Source organism: Schistocerca cancellata, chromosome 6 (assembly GCF_023864275.1).
Source record: "Schistocerca cancellata isolate TAMUIC-IGC-003103 chromosome 6, iqSchCanc2.1, whole genome shotgun sequence".
Taxonomy (NCBI): Eukaryota; Metazoa; Arthropoda; class Insecta; order Orthoptera; family Acrididae; genus Schistocerca; species Schistocerca cancellata.
In genome coordinates, this window is record NC_064631.1 from 135,229,028 (window position 1) to 135,251,285 (window position 22,258).

Genomic DNA, 22,258 nt, shown 5'->3' on the forward strand with positions numbered 1-22,258 from the left:
TTGCTGGGTACGGGAACTATCAAAATTGACATAGTTCTCACCCCTAAGAGAGATTTACAGGTGAGACCAATTCAGTTTTGATAGTTCCCGTATCCAGCAACAGATGGCTACACTTATCCCTAGAGCTTTTACATTCGTGTGTAAGTTCGTTTTTCCGCGCATGTCTTCAATTTTGCTAAAGAGTTTTTTTTATTGCTTTGCTTCTGTTTTATTGCAACTGGACCAAGATAGGACTACAAAATATACTTAAGTGTTCCTATCATCATCTCACTACGAGTTTTTTTTCTCGCTTTGGACTTCCTTACTAATATCTGTTTTTTCAGTTTTTCCTTCAGTTGACTTGGGTTGCTGTTTCCCTCCTTTGCTATCTTCTAGTGCGATCCCTAGGTATTATAGACTTCTTCTTTTCCCAGTCATTTCATGATATTACATTACCTAACGCTTCTCTGCTGAGTAGTTGCTCTCTCACCAGTAGCTCCAAACGAGCAAATCAATTGCGACTTCACCTCATATCATGTTACCCGTACCTTAGGTAACTGAGCAACGCCCAGCTGTGTTTAAAATGAATAGCTCGACGTAGTCTTAGCGTCAAGCTGCCCACGTCTACTTTCAGGCCCAGCAGCTACATCGCTGCAAGTAATAAACGGTAGCTGTGATCCTGCATTAAATAGTCTATGCTTGGCTAGAATGGCGAATTAATAAAATACACTCCTGGAAATTGAAATAAGAACACCGTGAATTCATTGTCCCAGGAAGGGGAAACTTTATTGACACATTCCTGGGGTCAGATACATCACATGATCACACTGACAGAACCACAGGCACATAGACACAGGCAACAGAGCATGCACAATGTCGGCACTAGTACAGTGTATATCCACCTTTCGCAGCAATGCAGGCTGCTATTCTCCCATGGAGACGATCGTAGAGATGCTGGATGTAGTCCTGTGGAACGGCTTGCCATGCCATTTCCACCTGGCGCCTCAGTTGGACCAGCGTTCGTGCTGGACGTGCAGACCGCGTGAGACGACGCTTCATCCAGTCCCAAACATGCTCAATGGGGGACAGATCCGGAGATCTTGCTGGCCAGGGTAGTTGACTTACACCTTCTAGAGCACGTTGGGTGGCACGGGATACATGCGGATGTGCATTGTCCTGTTGGAACAGCAAGTTCCCTTGCCGGTCTAGGAATGGTAGAACGATGGGTTCGATGACGGTTTGGATGTACCGTGCACTATTCAGTGTCCCCTCGACGATCACCAGTGGTGTACGGCCAGTGTAGGAGATCGCTCCCCACACTATGATGCCGGGTGTTGGCCCTGTGTGCCTCGGTCGTATGCAGTCCTGATTGTGGCGCTCACCTGCACGGCGCCAAACACGCATACGACCATCATTGGCACCAAGGCAGAAGCGACTCTCATCGCTGAAGACGACACGTCTCCATTCGTCCCTCCATTCACGCCTGTCGCGACACCACTGGAGGCGGGCTGCACGATGTTGGGGCGTGAGCGGAAGACGGCCTAACGGTGTGCGGGACCGTAGGCCAGCTTCATGGAGACGGTTGCGAATGGTCCTCGCCGATACCCCAGGAGCAACAGTGTCCCTAATTTGCTGGGAAGTGGCGGTGCGGTCCCCTACGGCACTGCGTAGGATCCTACGGTCTTGGCGTGCATCCGTGCGTCGCTGCGGACCGGTCCCAGGTCGACGGGCACGTGCACCTTCCGCCGACCACTGGCGACAACATCGATGTACTGTGGAGACCTCACGCCCCACGTGTTGAGCAATTCGGCGGTACGTCCACCCGGCCTCCCGCATGCCCATTATACGCCCTCGCTCAAAGTCCGTCAACTGCACATACGGTTCACGTCCACGCTGTCGCGGCATGCTACCAGTGTTAAAGACTGCGATGGAGCTCCGTATGCCACGGCAAACTGGCTGACACTGACGGCAGCGGTGCACAAATGCTGCGCAGCTAGCGCCATTCGACGGCCAACACCGCGGTTCCTGGTGTGTCCGCTGTGCCGTGCGTGTGATCATTGCTTGTACAGCCCTCTCGCAGTGTCCGGAGCAAGTATGGTGGGTCTGACACACCGGTGTCAATGTGTTCTTTTTTCCATTTCCAGGAGTGTAAATAGACATATTAAAGAACAGGTACATGAATAATTAATAAAAAAAGGGTTATGTTCTAATGCCTGTAGTTATGTTGTTGACAGAGAATTGTGCTGAATAATGTTTGTGGAAGAAAATGAAGCTAAAATAAACGGAAAGTGGTCCTAAATAAATGTGTGTGAAATCTTATTGGACTTAACTGCTAAGGACATCAGTCCCTAAGCTTACACACTACTTAACCTAAATTATCCTAAGGACAAAGACACACACCCATGCCCGAGGGAGGACTCGATCCTTCGCCGGGACCAGCCGCACAGTCCATGACTGCAGCGCCCCAGACCGCTCGGCTAATCCCGCGCGGCAAAGTGGTCCTACGACAATGAAATATAATACAGACGGAAGTACTCTTAAATGCAGTTTATTTCGTGATCACAATAATCGAAATATTCACCTGCTCGAAATAGTTGAGAGTTCGACAAAATGATTTACAAACTAACATATGCGAGATAACGGTTAGAAACGCATACTCTTTCTATTCTCAATTCCTTGATGCAGTCGGAAAAATTTAGAGTATTTTAGCGGCCATTCACTGCACAGAATCACTTACACGATCAAATACCACTCGCTACCACAGGCAGGTCTCCATTCTTGAAGCATAAATGTGTCTTCTTCTAAACGAAAAGTGCACATAATCGCACCCTTAGACGCAGCACTCGAAAATAAAGTCTGTCTCCACTCGTTTCTAGTGGTGTTCCGCCATTACCTACTTTTCAGTCGGCTGAAGTCCAACCCCACCAAAAATACATCCTTCTTTTTGTATCCGAGTGGCTCTGCTCCTGAAAACTGACGTTTAGGTCAAATGTACAGGGCTATTACAAATGATTGAAGCGATTTCATAAATTCACTGTAGCTCCATTCATTGACATATGGTCACGACACACTACATATACGTAGAAAAACTCATAAAGTTTTGTTCGACTGAAGCCGCACTTCAGGTTTCTGCCGCCAGAGCGCTCGAGAGCGCAGTGAGACAAAATGGCGACAGGAGCCGAGAAAGCGTATGTCGTGCTTGAAATGCACTCACATCAGTCAGTCATAACAGTGCAACGACACTTCAGGACGAAGTTCAACAAAGATCCACCAACTGCTAACTCCATTCGGCGATGGTATGCGCAGTTTAAAGCTTCTGGATGCCTCTGTAAGGGGAAATCAACGGGTCGGCCTGCAGTGAGCGAAGAAATGGTTGAACGCGTGCGGGCAAGTTTCACGCATAGTGATGTGAAAGATTCAGTGTTTAAACATCCTCTACCAAGAAACGTGCCAGAACTGCGAGCTCGCATCAACAATGCTTTCGAACTCATTGATGGGGACATGCTGCGCCGAGTGTGAGAGGAACTTGAAAATCGGCTTGATGTCTGCCGAATCACTAAAGGGGCACATATCGAACATTTGTGAATGCCTAAAAAAAAAACTTTTTGAGTTTTTCTATGTGTGTGCAAAGCATTGTGAAAATATCTCAAATAATAAAGTTATTCTAGAGCTGTGAAATCGCTTCAATCATTTATAATAACCCTGTAGGATGCCAGGAGCAGCAGGTGAGGTATAACACTTGGTACAGCAATTAAAAGTGCTTTTACTTAACTTTGGCTGAGATGAGCACGTAGGTGCGACGCTGTAAAGGCAAAATCTGTGGTGGCTCACCCACTATGAAGTAGAAACAATGTTGCTTGGTCGTCTACTCTGAATCAAAAGGGCTGAATCTGGAGCGGCGCTCGTAGAGCTGCACAGGGTCGGTTAGAGGGCGCTGTCGTCTGTGTCGGTGTCGTAGTGCCAACCTACGAACTTGCACCTACGCTGTGGCATCGTAGCTCAAAAATGGTTCAAATGGCTCTGAGCACTATGAGACTTAACATCTCAGGTCATCAGTCCCCTAGAACTTAGAACTACTTAAACCTAACCAACCTAAGGACGACACACACATCCATACCCGAGACAAGATTGGAACCTACGACCGTAGCGGTCGAGCGGTTCCAGACTGAAGCGCCTAGAACCGCTCGGCCACTCCGGCCGGCCCATCGTAGCTATCGATACCACACTTCTTAAGTTCTACATGCATGATTTGACTCAATGTGGCCACTTTCTGCACTTGACTTATATAGTGCAACAAAATTTAAATAAAAGTAATGTTATAAACATTCGATCACATTCAGATCCTTTACAATAAATATAAATTATAGGTTGTTCATAAATAAATAAGCCAGCGTCCTTGCGGAAATGCGCTCACTTTAGATGATAAGATTGTCGTTAAATATTATTTAAACAATTATTTAGGTTTGCTTGACAGAAGCGACTTGTGGCAGTCTTTAAAATAGTGAAGTCAGCGAACACATATGACTGACCAATTCTTAAATTACCATGATATTGTATTAGCAGTTGTAATCAGTAGTTAAATAAATGTCTGGCAAAACCAGTAACATATTCATTGTAGAACTGCAGACGTATGCCAAGATATGAGGTACTGATGCTGCATTCATTTGCTGTGTTATTGTGGAGAAGACGATGTTCTGACAAACATTTGCATAATGAAACGATATAAAAAACGTAATAAATCAAAAAATAAAATCATACACATATATAGTTTTCAGGAAAGATAACTGTAGTGCAATGCTATCAGCTGAGATATCATTTGTTGAAATTGCATGAAGGGTTTAAAAGTTGTTGATTCAAAGGTGCCATGTGAAGATGTTTAGTCACTGTGAATTATTAACTTCTGTAGTTGCAAAGATACTGAAAATATTGTTGAGTCATTGGACGCACCTCATTTATCTGAGTTCATAGAAGTATTCGGATTTACTTCATTATGTAGCTGAGATTCACTGTCGAATTTATAAGAGCTGTAGCTTAGCCATCTTTCAGATTGTCTCAAAGTCCGCCATTGCTGGAGCATTCCGCATTCTGATAAGCGACCGATCGTAGTATAAGTTCTCCGTACAAGTTTCTACCCGCTTGCTTCTACTCGCTCCACCTCTGCACCTGGGGCAGGGTCTTACCGGTCACTTCTCCCGAATCGTCCGTAGGGCCATGCCGGCTCACGGCTGCCCGCTAGCGTTCAAATTCATCTCACCTCTTACCAATTCTAGGCGGCCGATTAACTCTCCTACATACGCATAACGTTACAATCTTCCTTTTCGTCTTTCTTTTGTTTTCATGATACTCAACTATTCCTTTGGCAAGTATAGCTGGGTTCATTTTTTTTGTTTCTTTATATTGCGTAAAATTCCTATCTGGCTTTTCAATATGAAATAAAATGTTGGGAATTAAACATTATTTTGAATATCTGAGTAAAGTTTGATTGCTCGGTTGCTTCATACTTTGAACTGATCTTAACATCTTATTTCCTGGCCCCGCCTGTGTGTTCTCCTTTGGCTGTTGTCTGCGACAGGATCGACTTTGGGACGAAAGGTCTTTCTTTAGCCTGGAGCTGATGGGATGGTCTCTCCTTATAAATGTGTTGTAGTCGGAGCCTACGTGACTGACTTACCAGGTCTATGTTTCCAACACAGACCGCAGAAAAATTTCTTAAAAACGCTGTACGCAAGAGCAGGCAATGGCCAGTGATAAGGCCTGCATTCTACTGCTCATTCCGACTGGCTGACAGGCCAGTATGTTAAATGATTTCGTGGAGTGGTCTAAAGCTGGCGAAATCGACGACTCAGCCTGCAACCTTCACGGGTGTAGTGAAGTACGAGGGCAGTTCAATAAGTAATGCAACACATTTTTTTTCTCGGCCTATTTTGGTTCAAAAAACCGGAAATTTCTTGTGGAATATTTTCAAACATTCCCACTTCGTCTCGTATAGTTTCATTGACTTCCGACCGGTGGCAGCGCTGTACGGAGCTGTTAAAATGGCGTCTGTAACGGATGTGCGTTGCAAACAACGGGCAGTGATCGAGTTTCTTTTGGCGGAAAACCAGGGCATCTCAGATATTCATAGGCGCTTGCAGAATGTCTACGGTGATTTGGCAGTGGACAAAAGCACGGTGAGTCGTTGGGCAAAGCGTGTGTCATCATCGCCGCAAGGTCAAGCAAGACTGTCTGATCTCCCGCGTGCGGGCCGGCCGTGCACAGCTGTGACTCCTGCAATGGCGGAGCGTGCGAACACACTCGTTCGAGATGATCGACGGATCACCATCAAACAACTCAGTGCTCAACTTGACATCTCTGTTGGTAGTGCTGTCACAATTGTTCACCAGTTGGGATATTCAAAGATTTGTTCCCGCTGGGTCCCTCGTTGTCTAACCGAACACCATAAAAAGCAAAGGAGAACCATCTGTGCGGAATTGCTTGCTCGTCATGTGGCTGAGGGTGACAATTTCTTGTCAGATTGTTACAGGCGATGAAACATGGGTTCATCACTTCGAACCTGAAACAAAACGGCAATCAATGGAGTGGCGCCACACCCACTCCCCTACCAAGAAAAAGTTTAAAGCCATACCCTCAGCCGGTAAAATCATGGTTACAGTCTTCTGGGACGCTGAAGGGGTTATTCTGTTCGATGTCCTTCCCCATGGTGAAACGATCAACTCTGAAGTGTATTGTGCTGCTCTTCAGAAATTGAAGAAACGACTTCAGCGTGTTCGTAGGCACAAAAATCTGAACGAACTTCTCCTTCTTCATGACAACGCAAGACCTCACACAAGTCTTCGCACCCGAGAGGAGCTCACAAAACTTCAGTGGACTGTTCTTCCTCATGCACCCTACAGCCCCGATATCGCACCGTCGGATTTCCATATGTTTGGCCCAATGAAGGACGCAATCCGTGGGAGGCACTACGCGGATGATGAAGAAGTTATTGATGCAGTACGACGTTGGCTCCGACATCGACCAGTGGAATGGTACCGTGCAGGCATACAGGCCCTCATTTCAAGGTGGCGTAAGGCCGATGCATTGAATGGAGATTACGTTGAAAAATAGTGTTGTGTAGCTAAAAGATTGGGGAATAACCTGGTGTCTTTCAATGCTGAATAAAACAACCCCTGTTTCAGAAAAAAAATGTGTTGCATTACTTATTGAACTTCCCTCGTAGTGTGCGCTCTGAGGCGGAGGTGGTAGTTTCGTTGCGTGCTTTTGAAGTCGGGAATAGGTGATTCTTCGCGATCATCCAAGTTCTTTACTGCAACACGAAACAGAGGATACGAGGTGCGTCCTTTGACTCGGGCGTGGAATTGCGCTTCGGCACTTCCCTGTTTTTCTCGGCGATGTTGCGGATTAGTGAGCATGGCCTTGTCTGCCATGGAGAGAGAGCCCGGATCATACCGTGTAGAAAATAGCTACCTGGAGACTGTCTTGGATAAAAGTGACGGACACGGCTAGGGTTAATTCATGCCAATATATTTAATTTGTTTCCGTGCGTAGGCCTGCTTGAGAGTGATATTGTGACTTTCCTGATTGACTTTATTCTATACTGTGCTTCGAAACTGCTAAATACGTGTGGAAATTGAATGCACATCATAAATTCTCCATTCTCTCTGCCTATCTCCTCCTGCCCCTCTCTTCATCTATGTCTTGCTCCTCCCCTCCCCACTCTCTGCACATCACCTCCTCTACCGTCTCTAAGTCTGTTTTCTCCCTACCTCACCTGTCCTCTTACCCGTCTCTCCCACATGTAACCTTGTTCATTGTTATTGCCAACGAAATCTTCATTGGGAGTTGAACTCGTTTAAAGTGAATGCGTAAATCGGTTGGGATCACTGGTACATTGGGTATGAGAGAGACTTCTTTCGCTGCTGGATGTGTAAGGATAGTAGCTACCAGTATTGCGCACAGTTTTAATCTGCAAGTGGGTAGAATTACGAAGTTTCAGATGATTCAGATTCACTATTAGTAGCAGTAGTAATAGCAACGGCAAGGAAGAAAACAAGACAGCACATTGTCCTACATACAATTATTACTGAATTTTTATACAAGGAGGAAGAATACATATGTGTGAAACAATTTGTGTAATGGTTTACGTGCCTTCCTATCCATCTTCAAACTAATGGCAAGAAAGAAAACGAAACCGCACATTTCACAGCACAGAACACCATTTTCTCTCTCCCAGTCGGTTTTAACACAAAACCTGGACACTTTAAAAAAGTATATAGTTATGTTCATCTGAATGTTTATTACTGTATCGCTTGAAAATTTGAAGTAAACTGTCAAGAACTTTTCGAGAATTTTGTAACAACGTTTCCCATTTATGTATTACATATATAGTTATATATTACATATATTTAAATATATATATAGTCTATGTCCTTCAGAATGTTCATTAGAGTATCGCGTAAAAAACTGAAGCGAATGTGTCAAGAACTTCTTGAGATTTTTAGGAACAGTGTTTCCCACTTATATATTACATATATATTTATAAGTTTATTATATTGTAAATATAATTATAGTTTATGTCCGTCCGAATGTTCGTTACAGTATCGTGCAAAGACCTGAAGTGAATCGAAGAGCTTTCAAGGTTTCTGGTAACAGCGTTTTCCTTTTGTATATTACATATATACTACATGTATTAAAACATGTAGTCTGCATCCATCGCCAGCCGGAGTGGCCGAGCGGTTCTAGGCGCTACAGTCTGGAACCGCGCGACCACTACGATCGCAGGTACGCATCCTGTCTCGGGCATGGATGTGTGTGATGACCTTACGTTAGTTAGGTTGAAGTAGTTCTAAGTTCTAGGGGACTGATGACCTCAGAAGTTAATTCCCATAGTGCTCAGAGCCATTTGAACCATTTTTTTCTGCATCCATCCAAATATTTACTTGAGTATCGTTTAAAAACCTGAAGTAAATTGGTCAAGAACTTTTCGGGATTTATGGTAACAAAATACATTTTAAATATATATTTGTATATTGTATATATTAAGTCAATTAATAGCCTATATCCGTTCGAATATTCATTAGAGTATCGCGTAAAATTTTGAAAAATTTCGGTCGAGCACTTTTGATATTTGGTAAGCATGATTTTATATAGTAGTACAGATCCCTATTTTATTGCAGTTGTGGTTATCGGCGAGAACTGCTAATGGCCAGGCAGTGTGTGACGTGTTAGCGGTGTACATATTCCTGTCCAGTGGCCGGACCTCGGAATTTATTCTGAAAGTCGTTAGACAGCTACATGGGATTTTAGTTATTGACTTTGGAGTTGTGAAAAGTTAAACGCTGTCTCGCGGGGCAAAGCGCGGCTGGTGACCCTTATTTAGACTAAGCTGATAACGTAACATAGAAGTAGCTGTGGAGGACCGATGTACTGAGCATAAACGACACACATGATTACAGCAGCCAAGTAGATCTGCTATTGCTGAACATTGCTTGGATATTGGTCACCCCGTGCTATAAGTATTACAACACCGAGATATTGGCCTGCACGTCCAGCTTAGGGACAGTGTTATTACGGAGGCGGTCGAGATTAAATAAGCGAGCAACCTTGTAACAGAGATGGAGGTTTTTGTTTAAACTCTGTTTGGAATCCTGCTCTCTCCCGTGCCAAAAAACAGAGGGATAGAATCAATGTTACCTGACCTGTTAGTTCGTAGTCTCACTATCGATATCTCTGACTTTGGCCATCTTTGGTGGCACTAGTGTTCAGTGTATGTTATCTACCCTGCATCAGTCTAAGAACCGAGGTTTTAAATTTGCCTGTACTTCGCCTGTCCATTGCAGTTTGCCTTGAAAATGGCGGGGTGTACTCCCGCCGAAATATCGGCGGTCGCTGAAAATATTTCCTGGATGAATACCCGTCAGTTGTTTGAAAAAAGTTTGAAGATAACGTTTGTTTACATTAGCATGATAGTGCACCCCGACCCCGTCGTAAACCAAAATGGTGTGAGGTAATGGTTGTGAACCGTAACATTCCTGCCCAGAGTCCCGACTGAAACATAATGATACACCGCCGGGTCGAACATCACTACATTCTGTGGTTTCGCGTCTTGCGGAACAATACGCTGCCATTCCTCCAGACATTCAGGCACCTCATTGGAAATGTCCCTAGCAGTGTTCAAGTCGTCAAAAAGCGTCAACCAAGTGGCCGGCTTAGGTGTGATAGGTCCGTTTTCCTGTTCAAAATTAGTGTTTTTTTAATGCAGGGAGACATTTCTGTGACGTGTTTGGAGATATACTTCATTGATGTAAATATTTTATGTAAACTGGTATCTTTTTTGTTTTATTATTTGCTACTTCATCATTCCCTCCGATTTTTAAATTATTTTTCCTTCCAGATACTCAAACTGTTGTATCCCCTAGACTTTGCCGTATTTTATCTCTGTGTAATAGTGGTCTATTATTATTTATATTAATATAAGCGAAGAAACAATAGAGATTAGAGTACATGAGTACATAAAATGGAGAGGACATTCCATTTGACAAAATAACATATAAAAAAAATCTTTGCCCTGGAAAGCAAAACTAGGACATTACCAAACAATGGTAAGGCCTGGAACACTGTATGCAACAGAAACATTTAAACTTACACGATTTGGGGACCTTGAAAACTGGAAAAAGTTAGAGAATTCTAAGGAAAATGCCGGGATCTAAAAGTAACAGCAATGCTGAATCCAAATTAAGACCAGAAAGCTGTATTTGAAAATGGTAGCGTTAACTGCTGCGATGAGGAAAAAAAGAGTAATGTTTCGTGGACACATATTCGTAAATGATGATAACGGACAAACCAAGCAGATCGACAATTGTAAACATGGCTTACTGAAATTGGTAAACATATGAAAAACACTGGAATTAGAAAGGATATAGTAGATAACAGAATACTTTTTAGAGATGCAACACAGAAGTAGGATTTCAGGAACGAAAGAGATTAGGAAGGCTGGAAACAGAAGCACTAAACACTGTGAAGAAAAGCCAACGTTGGTTTATCGTATCCTAAAAACGGGTTATTCGGAGAAATACGAGCGAAGAAACTGTAACGTGAAGCAGTAGGAAAATTAGTTCCATGGATTATATTTAAGGGGGTTAACAATTAACAGTGATACGTTCACATGTAATTAGCGTTTCTTTTTGCTAACTATGTACTCTGGAGAGAACTGGTAACCGCTACCATCCAGTAGAATGTCAGCTGAACTGGCTGCTGTTTGTTACGCGTTCGCGTCACTGATAAGACACGTTGCGTAAGGAAGTTCCGCTTAAGCGGCGGAGAGATCATAAGCCTAAATGAAGCGGGGCATTTGCCAGTGACAGTGGTGCGGCATACTTGGTCTCTTGACCGGTAGCAAGGACTAAATGCGCCCTTGGGGCCTCACCACCCGCCGTGCATCGGCAGACGCTTCTCCAAACTCAGTGGCCACTTCCGAAAGACGACCCTGGCCGCGCAGAAGCATATAGCAGTGTCGCTCAGCGAACTCCTCAGTTCACAATGGCTCCGACGTTCTGCGACTGTGAATCGTGTAACGCGACCACCGACAACCCGCCACTGAAGGGGGACTTCAGGGTAAGTATTCTGATTCGCGTAGCGTACGTCGTCTCGATGGATACACCATCGTATAGCGTCAAATCTATGCTTTATTAAGTTATGTGCACAACCGCTGGGAGCGCTGCTGCGCTTCAGTACGTTCGTAAAATAAGGTCTCTGCTTATTCAACGTTTTTCCACAATCCGCGAAGCATTCGCTTCCGCTTTACTGTGTGTAGTTATATTTTGTTATCGCCTAGCTTTCTTTCCTTCAATATTCGTAACTTACAAATTGATTGATGTATGATGATTTGTGCTCTCTCGCAAAGTTTATATTACCACTGCATTTGTTGTGTCTGTCGCGAAACTTTCGATACTTTTTCACTGCCACCGACGTATGACACGGGGAGATAAAAAAAAAAAGAGTGCAGACACGATATGGCGCGCTATTCGAATTGTGCTTCTATCTTGTGTTGTCTGTAATGTCTACTTTCCATATGTTATGAGATTGCTCACGATTCTCTTGTGAAATCGAGATATCGCAGAAATGTTGTAAAACAGTGCGTCGCCAATGGACTAGTAAACTGTAAACAGAAATGTTATCACAAGATGAGACGCATCCTTTGAAAGAAGACAGCCGACAGGTGAGACTCGAAGTGACAGAGGAATCATTTTAAAGTCAGTTATGAAACAAATCGTCCACATATTTTTTGAGCTCGGCCAATCGATAAATTTAATATCTCTTATACTGGGTAGCATGTATTAGTGTTGCCTGCTTTGAAATCTTGTTTACTCTTACAGACTGATCTCTGACGGAGCGCGGGTTCTAGTTTAGCTTGCACGGTGACAATCTGCTTGTAATTTGCCGAAGCGAACAAATATACGAAATAATGCATCAGGCAGCAGATTGCTCTGTAGCCTGTATAGCCCAGAGTCACATCTGCTCCATATTTAAAACACTTTCCATTAATAAATAAGATACTAAGTTATTTCCCAAAAATTATACAGAAATCTGAGACGAGCGTTTTGGTGCATAATGTGTACTTACAACTAATGTATGACGAAAAATCCAAGCGGAGCAGGCGGCCCTACGTAATTCCTACCTCATAATTACATAACTGGAAACAAATTCTGGATCCTCTTACCTAGACGTTAACAATGAAAGGATTAACGATAATTAGTTAATATGCGTACAGCCAACCGTAATTTTCTGGTAAGTTTGTCATTGTTCTCCACCCCATTCATCTGTTTTCCAGAAACCATCCTTGGTACATGTATTTAATAACTGCGACTGGGATAACATTCTCTACAATATGCCTAGACTGGCTATGGCGCCCACACTAGCGGACTATTAGGTCGAAGAACCAGTCACTTATTTAATAGATTTTCATAGACGTTTGTTTTTCTGAAAACGAAGGCCAGCGAAATCAAGAGCGCGAAAGTTAATCAAACCTCCAGCTGTGTCAGAAACTTCAAATTCGATCTGCGACCACACTTATTGCGTAATAAATCAGATAATTTTCATGTTCGTATGTATCTGACGTTTAGCGCTAAGCTACTAAAAAACAGAAATGGCTTTCCTTCCTTACAGGAATTAGGTGTAAATGTTATGCGGAATGTTACAGGAGCAGGTTAAAAGACATCAATTTTACCGTTTAGCCCCATTTCAGATTGTAGATTTTTATTTTTTATAATTCCCAGGTATCTGATATGTTTTTCGAATTATGAACTGCTGTCACAAAAATTTATTATTATGATCCATTTTATCGATAAGTTCTCAAAGTTTGAACAGGTTTATTCGCGTACACAAATACTGTATATTCCGTGAAGATGGAACATTGAATACTTTTATTTAGAATCGAAATTATTCTTGAACCATCGTCTAATAGACCTGATAACTACACACTAACATGACTACAATCAGCATTAGGAACATCGTTATCTAAACCAAGCGAAACTGCACAGTGCTTAGGACTTGCAGTGTTATTCGCAAGGAACCATCACTTCGTCATTATGATTTAAATTTCCGTGGTTTCACTAAATTGATTCAGGCGAAATCGAGATTGTTGCTCCAATAAGGCACTGGGCGATTCTCTTCTCCATTTTTGTTTCTTTGTACCAGTACTTCGCCTTTAACAGCTTGGGTGCTGACGGAACGTTTCAAACACGTGCGGGGCGCTGATAACCTAGGTGTTCAGCGCCCATAAGCTCCAAACACACACTCAAACACGGGCTCTCCTTCGACGGAGACTGCGTCTCTTCGAAAAGCAATCCGAAGTCTGCGAAACCGATGTGGGGGTTGTGCGCATGTCTATCACCAACAGTTCCTGATTAACAGTAAGTTATTCGGATAGCAGCTGAAAATAAGTAACGGGCTGTTGGCAGAGTGAACATCACGCGCATGTGCGAACCTGCTCTTTCGTCTCAACTTGCATACGTTTATTATTCAGTTCATGCCTTGTATAGGGTTGTTACTTGAATGTAGTTCCAACATCCATTTTTATTTCCCCATTCTATCTATAAGTTCTTACACAAAGTATCAAAATTTTTGCTAACATCTTAAAAGAAACAGAACAAAGTGATTAAAAATGAACTTTATGCTAGAAATTACCTTCGTTACGAGGAGAAAATAATCATAAGGGATGTATCTGTTCATTTAAATATTGACTTACCATGCAAAATTCATAAGGAATATTGTACATTAGAATACTATATGCAGCGCAGAAGCAGTGTGTATGGCTCTGAGCACTATGCGACTTAACTTCTGAGGTCATCAGTCGCCTAGAACTTAGAGCTAATTAAACCTAACTAACATAAGGACATCACACACATCCATGCCCGAGGCAGGATTCGAACCTGCGACCGTAGCGGTCGCTCGGTTCCAGACTGTAGCGCCTAGAACCGCACGGCCACTCCGGCCGGCCCAGCAGTGTGTATTAGATTTTACTGCCTACAAGGCAATGTGTAGCTGAACATATGAAAACAACATTTTCTAAATTTATTTTCTTGATAACTATCTTCAGTTCTAAATTGTTTCTTACAGTCATCTAATACCAAAAAAGTATTATTTTCACTGTTCCTTAACCAGTCTAACACTTTTATGTCGGCCGGCCGCGGTGGCCGAGCGGTTCTAATCGCTTCAGTCCGGAACCGCGTGACTGCTGCGGTCGCAGGTTCGAATCCTGCCTCGGGCATGGATGTGTGTGATGTCCTTAGGTTGGTTAGGTTTAAGTAGTTCTAAGTTCTTGGGGACTGATGATCTCAGATGTTAAGTCCCATAGTGCTCAGAGCCATTTCTACCATTTGAACTTTTATGTCGCCGGCCTTAATTTCCGAGAGGGTTGAGACAATCTTAAGCAGCTTCTCGTGAAGAATCTGAGGAGTTTCTCCGTGCAGTGCACCTATCGCTCCATGAAAATACGCTCGCTGCTACCGTATCTCACAGCTTGAAATACGAACAAATAATTATTCTTTCTTCTGTTTAGGGGCGAACCATACTCTATGCCGGCATTTGCTTTATGTGGTATAGGGATATCCAGGAAAACCTAAACCAGTAAGGCCGAGTAAGTTTTTGAATCGTCGCTGTAAGCTCCAGTGTTTTTAACAAGTGCGCCACCTCAGATTGTCATATTCGCCACTTGTGTGACGATTCGCGACGAGTGAACGGGCTGGTGTTTACACACGCAGCTATCATGCACTCATTCGCTGACGCTCTGACACAGTAACCTGCTGCCCCTGCATGCAGAAACTTTCGTTGCTCTCCAGTAATGTTAGTTGTCAAATGGTTCAAATGGCTCTGAGCACTATGGGACCTAACATCTGAGGTCATCAGTCCCCTAGACTTAGAACGACTTAAACCTAACTAACCTAAGAACATCACACACATCCATGCCCGAGGCAGGATTCGAACGTGCGACCGTAGCAGCAGCGCGGTTCCGGACTACAGCGCCTAGAACCGCTCGGTCACAGCTGTCCATGTAAAGTGCTTTACCTCTTCGTTTGTGTTGTAAAATTTAGCAGCTGTGTTCAGACATCCAATGATTCTATTGCAAACAGTGTACGAGGCCACATTGAAAAGTAAAGGCTCCGAATTTGTAATGTAGAAACTCTCAAATATTTTTAAATAAAACAAACTTTGTTTAGATTCATCATCTTTATTCTCGTTTCTACAAATTTATTTCTCAACTTTGTCACCCTGGCGACGAACACATTTCTCCCAACGAGACACCAGTTTGTTAATGCCGTCACAGTAGAAAGTTTGTCTTTGTTGACGGAGCCACAACCTCATCTCTGCTTGCGCCGCATCGTCACCTTAAAAGTAAGGTCCCTTTTTTTTGGAAGCGGATGAAAATCGGATAGGGCCAAGTCGGGATAGTATGGCGGATGAGCGATGACAGTGAACTAAGGAATCGGATTGTTGCACATGTCGCAACCCTCGTGTGTTGTCTAGCGTTGTCGTGCTGAAAGAAAGGCTGTTCCGTGTGTGGACAAACACCGCAGTTTCAATTGTCTGGGAATCTCGCAGTACACTGACATAGTTAAGTTACACACCACCAAGATACACGCTACAGCTCGGAGCCCTCTAGCGGCAGGGGGATGCAACTTACATCAGCGAAGCGGTAAAGCCGACCGAATAATATGCATTACGTGTAACACCTCAACCGATCTGGAGAACAGAATAAAAAAATCTTAGACGTCACTTCTCATCACTCCCTCATATACGTTACAGGCAACGTACCAAATCAAGGCATTGTATAGAACACCTAGGTAATGTACAGGGTGATTCAAAAAGAATACCACAACTTTCGGAATTTAAAACTCTGCAACGACAAAAGGCAGAGCTATGCACTATCTGTCGGCGAATTAAGGGAGCTATAAAGTTTCATTTAGTTGTACATTTGTTCGCTTGAGGTGCTGTTGACTAGGCGTCAGCGTCAGTTGATGCTAAGATGGCGACTGCTCAATAGAAAGCTTTTTGTGTTATTGAGTACAGCATATGGGGCACTGAGAATCCGCGGGAAACAACTCAGTATGAACGTGACTCGCCTAAGGTGAACGTTTTCTGTGCCATTTCAGCCAATAAAGTTTTTGGTCCCTTTTTCTTCGAAGGTGCTACTGTAACTGGACTACAGTTTCTGGAGATGTTAGAGAATTGGCTGTTCCCTCAGCTCGAACAAGAAGCACAACAATTCATATTTCAGCAGGATGGAGCGCCACCACATTGGCACTTATCTGTCCGTAACTACCTGAACGTCAACTACCCGAGGCGATGGATCGGTCGCCAGGCAGCCCGTTACAGAGCACTTCATCACTGGCCTCCAAGAAGCCCTGATCTTACCCCCTGCGATTTTTTCTTATGGGGGTATGTTAAGGATATGGTGTTTCGGCCACCTCTCCCAGCCACCATTGATGATTTGAAACGAGAAATAACAGCAGCTATCCAAACTGTTACGCCTGATATGCTACAGAGAGTGTGGAACGAGTTGGAGTATCGGGTTGATATTGCTCGAGTGTCTGGAGGGGGCCATATTGAACATCTCTAAACTTGTTTTTGAGTGAAAAAAAAACCCTTTTTAAATACTCTTTGTAATGATGTATAACAGAAGGTTATATTATGTTTCTTTCATTAAATACACATTTTTAAAGTTGTGGTATTCTTTTTGAATCACCCTGTATAAAATGCGTAGAACTTTTTGGCAAAGTGTTCAGTTTGATTTCAACTTAACACTTATTCTAGGAAATATATAAACTGCCTATATATTTTATAAAATACGAAAAGGACATAGGCAAAGTATGAAACTGCCATGACATATCATGTCCAAACGAGAAATTTGTACATTTATTGAAAATGGAATTAAAACATGAAAATTATAGCAAAATGCGTTTCTGAAAATTGGCTTATTCTGAAGCAGATGTGTTGTAATAGTGTTTTTAAGCATTATTAATATGTAATGAACAACGGAAAAAAACTGTTTAACAGTAGTTAAAAATGTCTAACAAACACTAAAAACGCACAATCCGAACAGGCTGTGAAGGCCCAACGGTACCGACCGGCCGCCGTGTCATCCTGAGTCCATAGGCGTCAACGGATGCGGATAATGCGGATACGGAGCGGCATGTGGTCAGCACACCGCTCTCTCGGCCATTGACAGTTTTCGTAACACGTGCCGCCACTTGTCAATCAAGTAGTCCTTAAATGACCTCACAAGGGCTGGCAACACCCCGCTTGCCTGTAGCACTCGGCGGACCCAGACGATGACCCATCCAAGCGCTAGCCAAGCCCGACTGCGGCAAGGCCGTTGGCCTAGTTAGTAAACAATAACTGAATCTAAACTTTAAATTTTTGCATACTTCGAGGCTGTACTTCTTGAACTCCAACCGAACAGAAATAAACCGTTATAACAAGGATATCTGAAGACCTTGTAACCGTCAAAATACTTAATTTATCAATTCTTTCATACTTTACCTTAAACGTAACCAGCTTCTTATTAAGTGCCCAAGCAAAATATAGAATAAGATGCATTTCATACCCTGCCTTAACAATTTTTGATATTCTAATTATTGCCTAGGCATTTGATAAAATGCTAGATGCCACATTTTGCCGGTAATATATACATAATCTCACACAAAATTATAATTGTTTATTTACGCTCCCACCCAACAGTTCTTCGTATCAAACAAAACAGTATCAGCGCCATATCAAGTCCCATCTATCTAGTCAAATGTTCGCATCACTATCAAAATGTTTCATTGTTAATTTTTTTTAATTGCAAAGTGTCACATTCAGGAGTAATGTTTAAACACGCACCGACTAACCGCTACGGGCATCCGAGAAGTTTTTATTTCATTTTTGTTGTTATTGCTACAGGTTAGGGACGTCCAACTGCATGGTTAGATAACACAGCATTGCAGATAAGTTACATGCACTGTCTAACTAAATGTATCCAGACACACATGTGTAATGCTAGATGTGTATATGCAGACTGAAGCAACGAATGAAAATTTGTACCCGGGCTGGGATTTTAATAAATTTACATTCGTCGCTTCAGTCTGCTTATACAGGGTATTCAAAAAAAAACTTTCGAATACTTTGAGAGGTGGTAGTACTCATCGAAACAAGAAAAGTAAGTCCAATAAGCTTGGGTCCGGAAACGTATACTTTCCGAGAGAAGCACGTGTTTATAGGAAGGGCTGCGTGGCGCTTGGTTGCGGATATTAGCACAGTCGTTGCACCTTTAGGCGGTCTATAGCCAGTTGTGTGGCTCGAGTTGTGTTCTAGGCTAAGTTAGTTTTCGTCGTGTTTGTGTGCCTTACTGTACGTACTGTCAACTCTGGGTAAATATCATGGTGTTTTACCTTCTTCCAAACGCTGATTTACTTATTTGTTTACAATTACTGCGCTGTTTGTACCTACAGATCGTGTAGTACGTTTTCATTTTCTCTCTTCTACCACTTGTTAGCAATGGAAGCCTACTACTCGACAAGTGAAATGGCAGATACGATATTTTGCAATGGTTTAGCAAATGGGCGTAGCCTGCAAGCCCGTACCCTCTACCGCGGAAAACATGCACAGTGCAGAGTGCCCTCTGATAAGCTGTTCGGTAAACTTTTCTTAACTCTGAGGGACACACGTACGCCTGCACATCCCACATCCGAAGACTGTGGAAGGCCCCGCGCCGGCTGCTGTGGCCGAGCGGTTCTAGGCGCTACAGTCTGGAACCGCGCGACCGTTACGGTCCTAGGTTGGAATCCTGCCTCGGGCACAGAGGTGTGTGTGATGTCCTTAGGTTAGGTTAGGTTTAAGTAGTTCTAAGCTCTAGGGGACTGATGACCTCACAAGTTAAGTCCCATAGTGCTCAGAGCCATTTGAACCATCTGAAGACCCGCACAGTCCGCACGGCTGTCATGGATGTTCGTGTGCTACGTTCGCTGAAAGAAACGCCTGAACCATGTGCGACGTTAGCAGCAACAGAAGGCGAGAAGGCGTGTCCTGCTCTCTATCTGGGGAGAGGGTACTTCATGAACAATTGCTATACCCATATCATCTACAGTGCGTTCAGGCCATACGGCCACAGTATCATAATGCAGACGGCGGTTGTGGGAGTTTGGAAATGGATTTAATTACCTTCTTCTTTGCACTTCCAGCTCACACTTCGGTCTTTTACCCGCTTCTTTAATTAGCCAATGCTAACCCCCTTTTTACAAACTAATAACGAGGGCTATCCACAAAGTACCACACAAACATTTGGGGTTACTACACTCGTCTGATATGAGACGTTCCCGGGTGGGGGGAGGGAGGGGTGAGAGGTGAGATGGTGTCCCCGGGGACCGAACTGCACAATAACCCTGGGTTCCCCCCCCCGCCAGGTGGTCCACAACTCTTTTGTGGATATGTGCGTAGCGAGCACGGGACCCCGAGCTAAGTTGGCCCTCCTTCCTTTCCAGACTGCATACCTTCCTTTTCCGCATCCTTCCCCATCCCCCATCTTCGCCCCCCCACCTCACCTCCTCCTCTTTCCTTCCCTTTCTCCCCCTCTGGGAGTATGTTTTGTGCCTATGTCTGGAGACGGATGCTCGAGAGTGTAACGCTTTCTTCGCTTTCTCTGCTTGCAAGTCTTCGTCCTTCCTTTGTCCTTCCTTCGTCCTTCTCTTTTCCTTACCTCTTCTCTTTACCCTTTTCTCCGCTGCGGCGTTTGAGACCTCTATTCTTTCCTTTCCCTTTCTTTGTTTTTCCCTTTCTCTTTTTTCCTCCCTGTGCGTGTCTGAAGGCCCACACATTTCCATGCATAGCCAGTGATGGGGTAACGCGTAATTCCCCGCCCCGGGTAGACAGGTAGGACACGTATGTACCCCCTGGTAACGGCCAGGCCCAGGGAGGGGTGATTACCCGAGCTGATACCTTCCGAAAGTGCCAATTGGTCCCTCCATCCGTTTCTCGGGAGGTGTGACCTGAGGTGTGAACAATCACTTAAGGTGGGAGTGCCCTCAGAGTGGGCCCCCACAAGGAAGGAGCGCGCCATCGGAGACGCCGGTAATCATGGGGGATACTTTCGCAATGGTTTCCTCATCTTCTACTATATCTGCTCACAAGCGTAAGTTCAATGAGTCTCAGCCACAGACAGTCCTTCCGTCGTTGCCACAGTTCCTTTTTGTTTCTCAGCCTGACGAAGGTCACGACTTCTCCACGGTCAACCCTTTCATTATTCAGAAATTTGTCGACGCAATTGCAGGTCCTGTAAAGTCTTGTTCCAGATTACGAAATGGCATCTTGTTGTTAGTCGTTTATACACGCTCCCTCGACGGATTGTCCGACGAGAAAATTCTGACCAGGACGTAACGGCTGTTCATAGAGTCATGAAAAGGGTTGACACAAACATCATTCCAACCCATACTGTCTTCCTGACATTTGACAAAGTTCAACTCCCATTGAAAATCAAAGCGGGCTATGAGATAATTTCTGTTCGCCCTTACATCCCAAACCCAACGCGTTGCTATCGGTATCAGCGGTTCAATCACACCAGCCAGTCCTGTTCCAATCCGGCCAAATGTGTTACGTGTGGCAAGGATGCCCATGAGGGTGCTTGTCCATCTCCATCCCCTCGTTGCATCAACTGTATGGGTGACCACGCTGCTTCCTCTCGAGATTGCCCCATTTTTAAAGACGAAAAGCTCATTCAGGAAATCAGAGTGAAGGAAAAGGTGTCGACTTTTGCTGCTCGAAAATTACTCGCCAGTCGAAAGCTCACTGTGCCTCAGACAGGAAAATACACCACTGTCCTTGCCTCTCCTCGGCCAACAAAGGAGGCGGCCATGCAGACTTATCGGCCAGCGCAAAGATCGCCCGTTCAACCTCCCCACTTTCGCCTGCTCACTCTATGGCTCACCCTTCATCGGGTTCTGCTAAATCTCGAGCCCAAAAGTCAGACACCAAGACTTCCAAAAAAGAGCATACTCATGACGATTTTTTACGTACCCCAACTTCACAACCATCGGTTCCTCCTTCATCTAAACATCATGTTTCCAAGAAGGCTAATAAGAAACCCAGTTCCTCTCCTTCTCCGCCACGGCGTGTGTCATCTACAGCACCACCTGGCAGTAACCGCCCTCGGCCGTCGTCCGTGTCGCCGAGGCGCACTGCTGGCGGCCGATCAACTGGCCGATCGCTGGTGGCAGGAGCTGCTCCTGAACAACCTGTGGATCAGGATCTTCTGCCTTCGGCTGAATGCCGTTCCATGCTGTCGGTCGCAAGCTCTGAGCAGTCGTTGAGTTGACGGCAACCTTGGTCACATTTTCTGTTCACCCTATGTCCATTATCCACTGGAATATCCGCGGCATTCGAACCAATCGGGATGAATTGTCGATCCTCTTACGATCCTACTCGCCGGTCATCTTCTGTCTTCAGGAAACAAAGCTGCGTCCCCACGACCGCTTTGTTCTCCCCCATTTTCAGTCCATCCGATTTGATCTCCCCTCTGTTGAAGGCACTACAGCACATGGAGGACGTATGATTCTTCTCCATGATACTCTCCATTATCACCCAATCCCCTTAAACACTTCCTTCCAAGCTGTCGCTGTCCGTCTTTCCCTTTCTGGATACACCTTCTCTCTTTGTACTGTATACATTCCATCGTCCACACCAATGGCACGAGCTGATCTCCTTCATCTTCTTGGTCAGCTTCCACCCCCCTATTTGCTGGTTGGGGACTTCA

General features: G+C 44.3%; 1 protein-coding gene across 4 annotated transcripts in view; it reads left to right on the plus strand.

Moving 5' to 3' along the window:
- The window catches only part of LOC126190922 (venom dipeptidyl peptidase 4-like), a 605,109-nt gene that overhangs the window by 491,228 nt on the left and 91,623 nt on the right, over positions 1–22,258 (plus strand). The window contains exon 1 of one of the 4 annotated variants that reach the window (XM_049931558.1): positions 11,328–11,589. The exons of the other annotated variants lie outside the window; for them this stretch is intronic. Coding sequence (XP_049787515.1) covers positions 11,515–11,589 — 75 coding nt within the window. The 5' untranslated portion in view covers positions 11,328–11,514. Of the gene's footprint in view, positions 1–11,327; positions 11,590–22,258 lie in introns of those variants that run through there. 4 annotated transcript variants of the gene reach the window in all.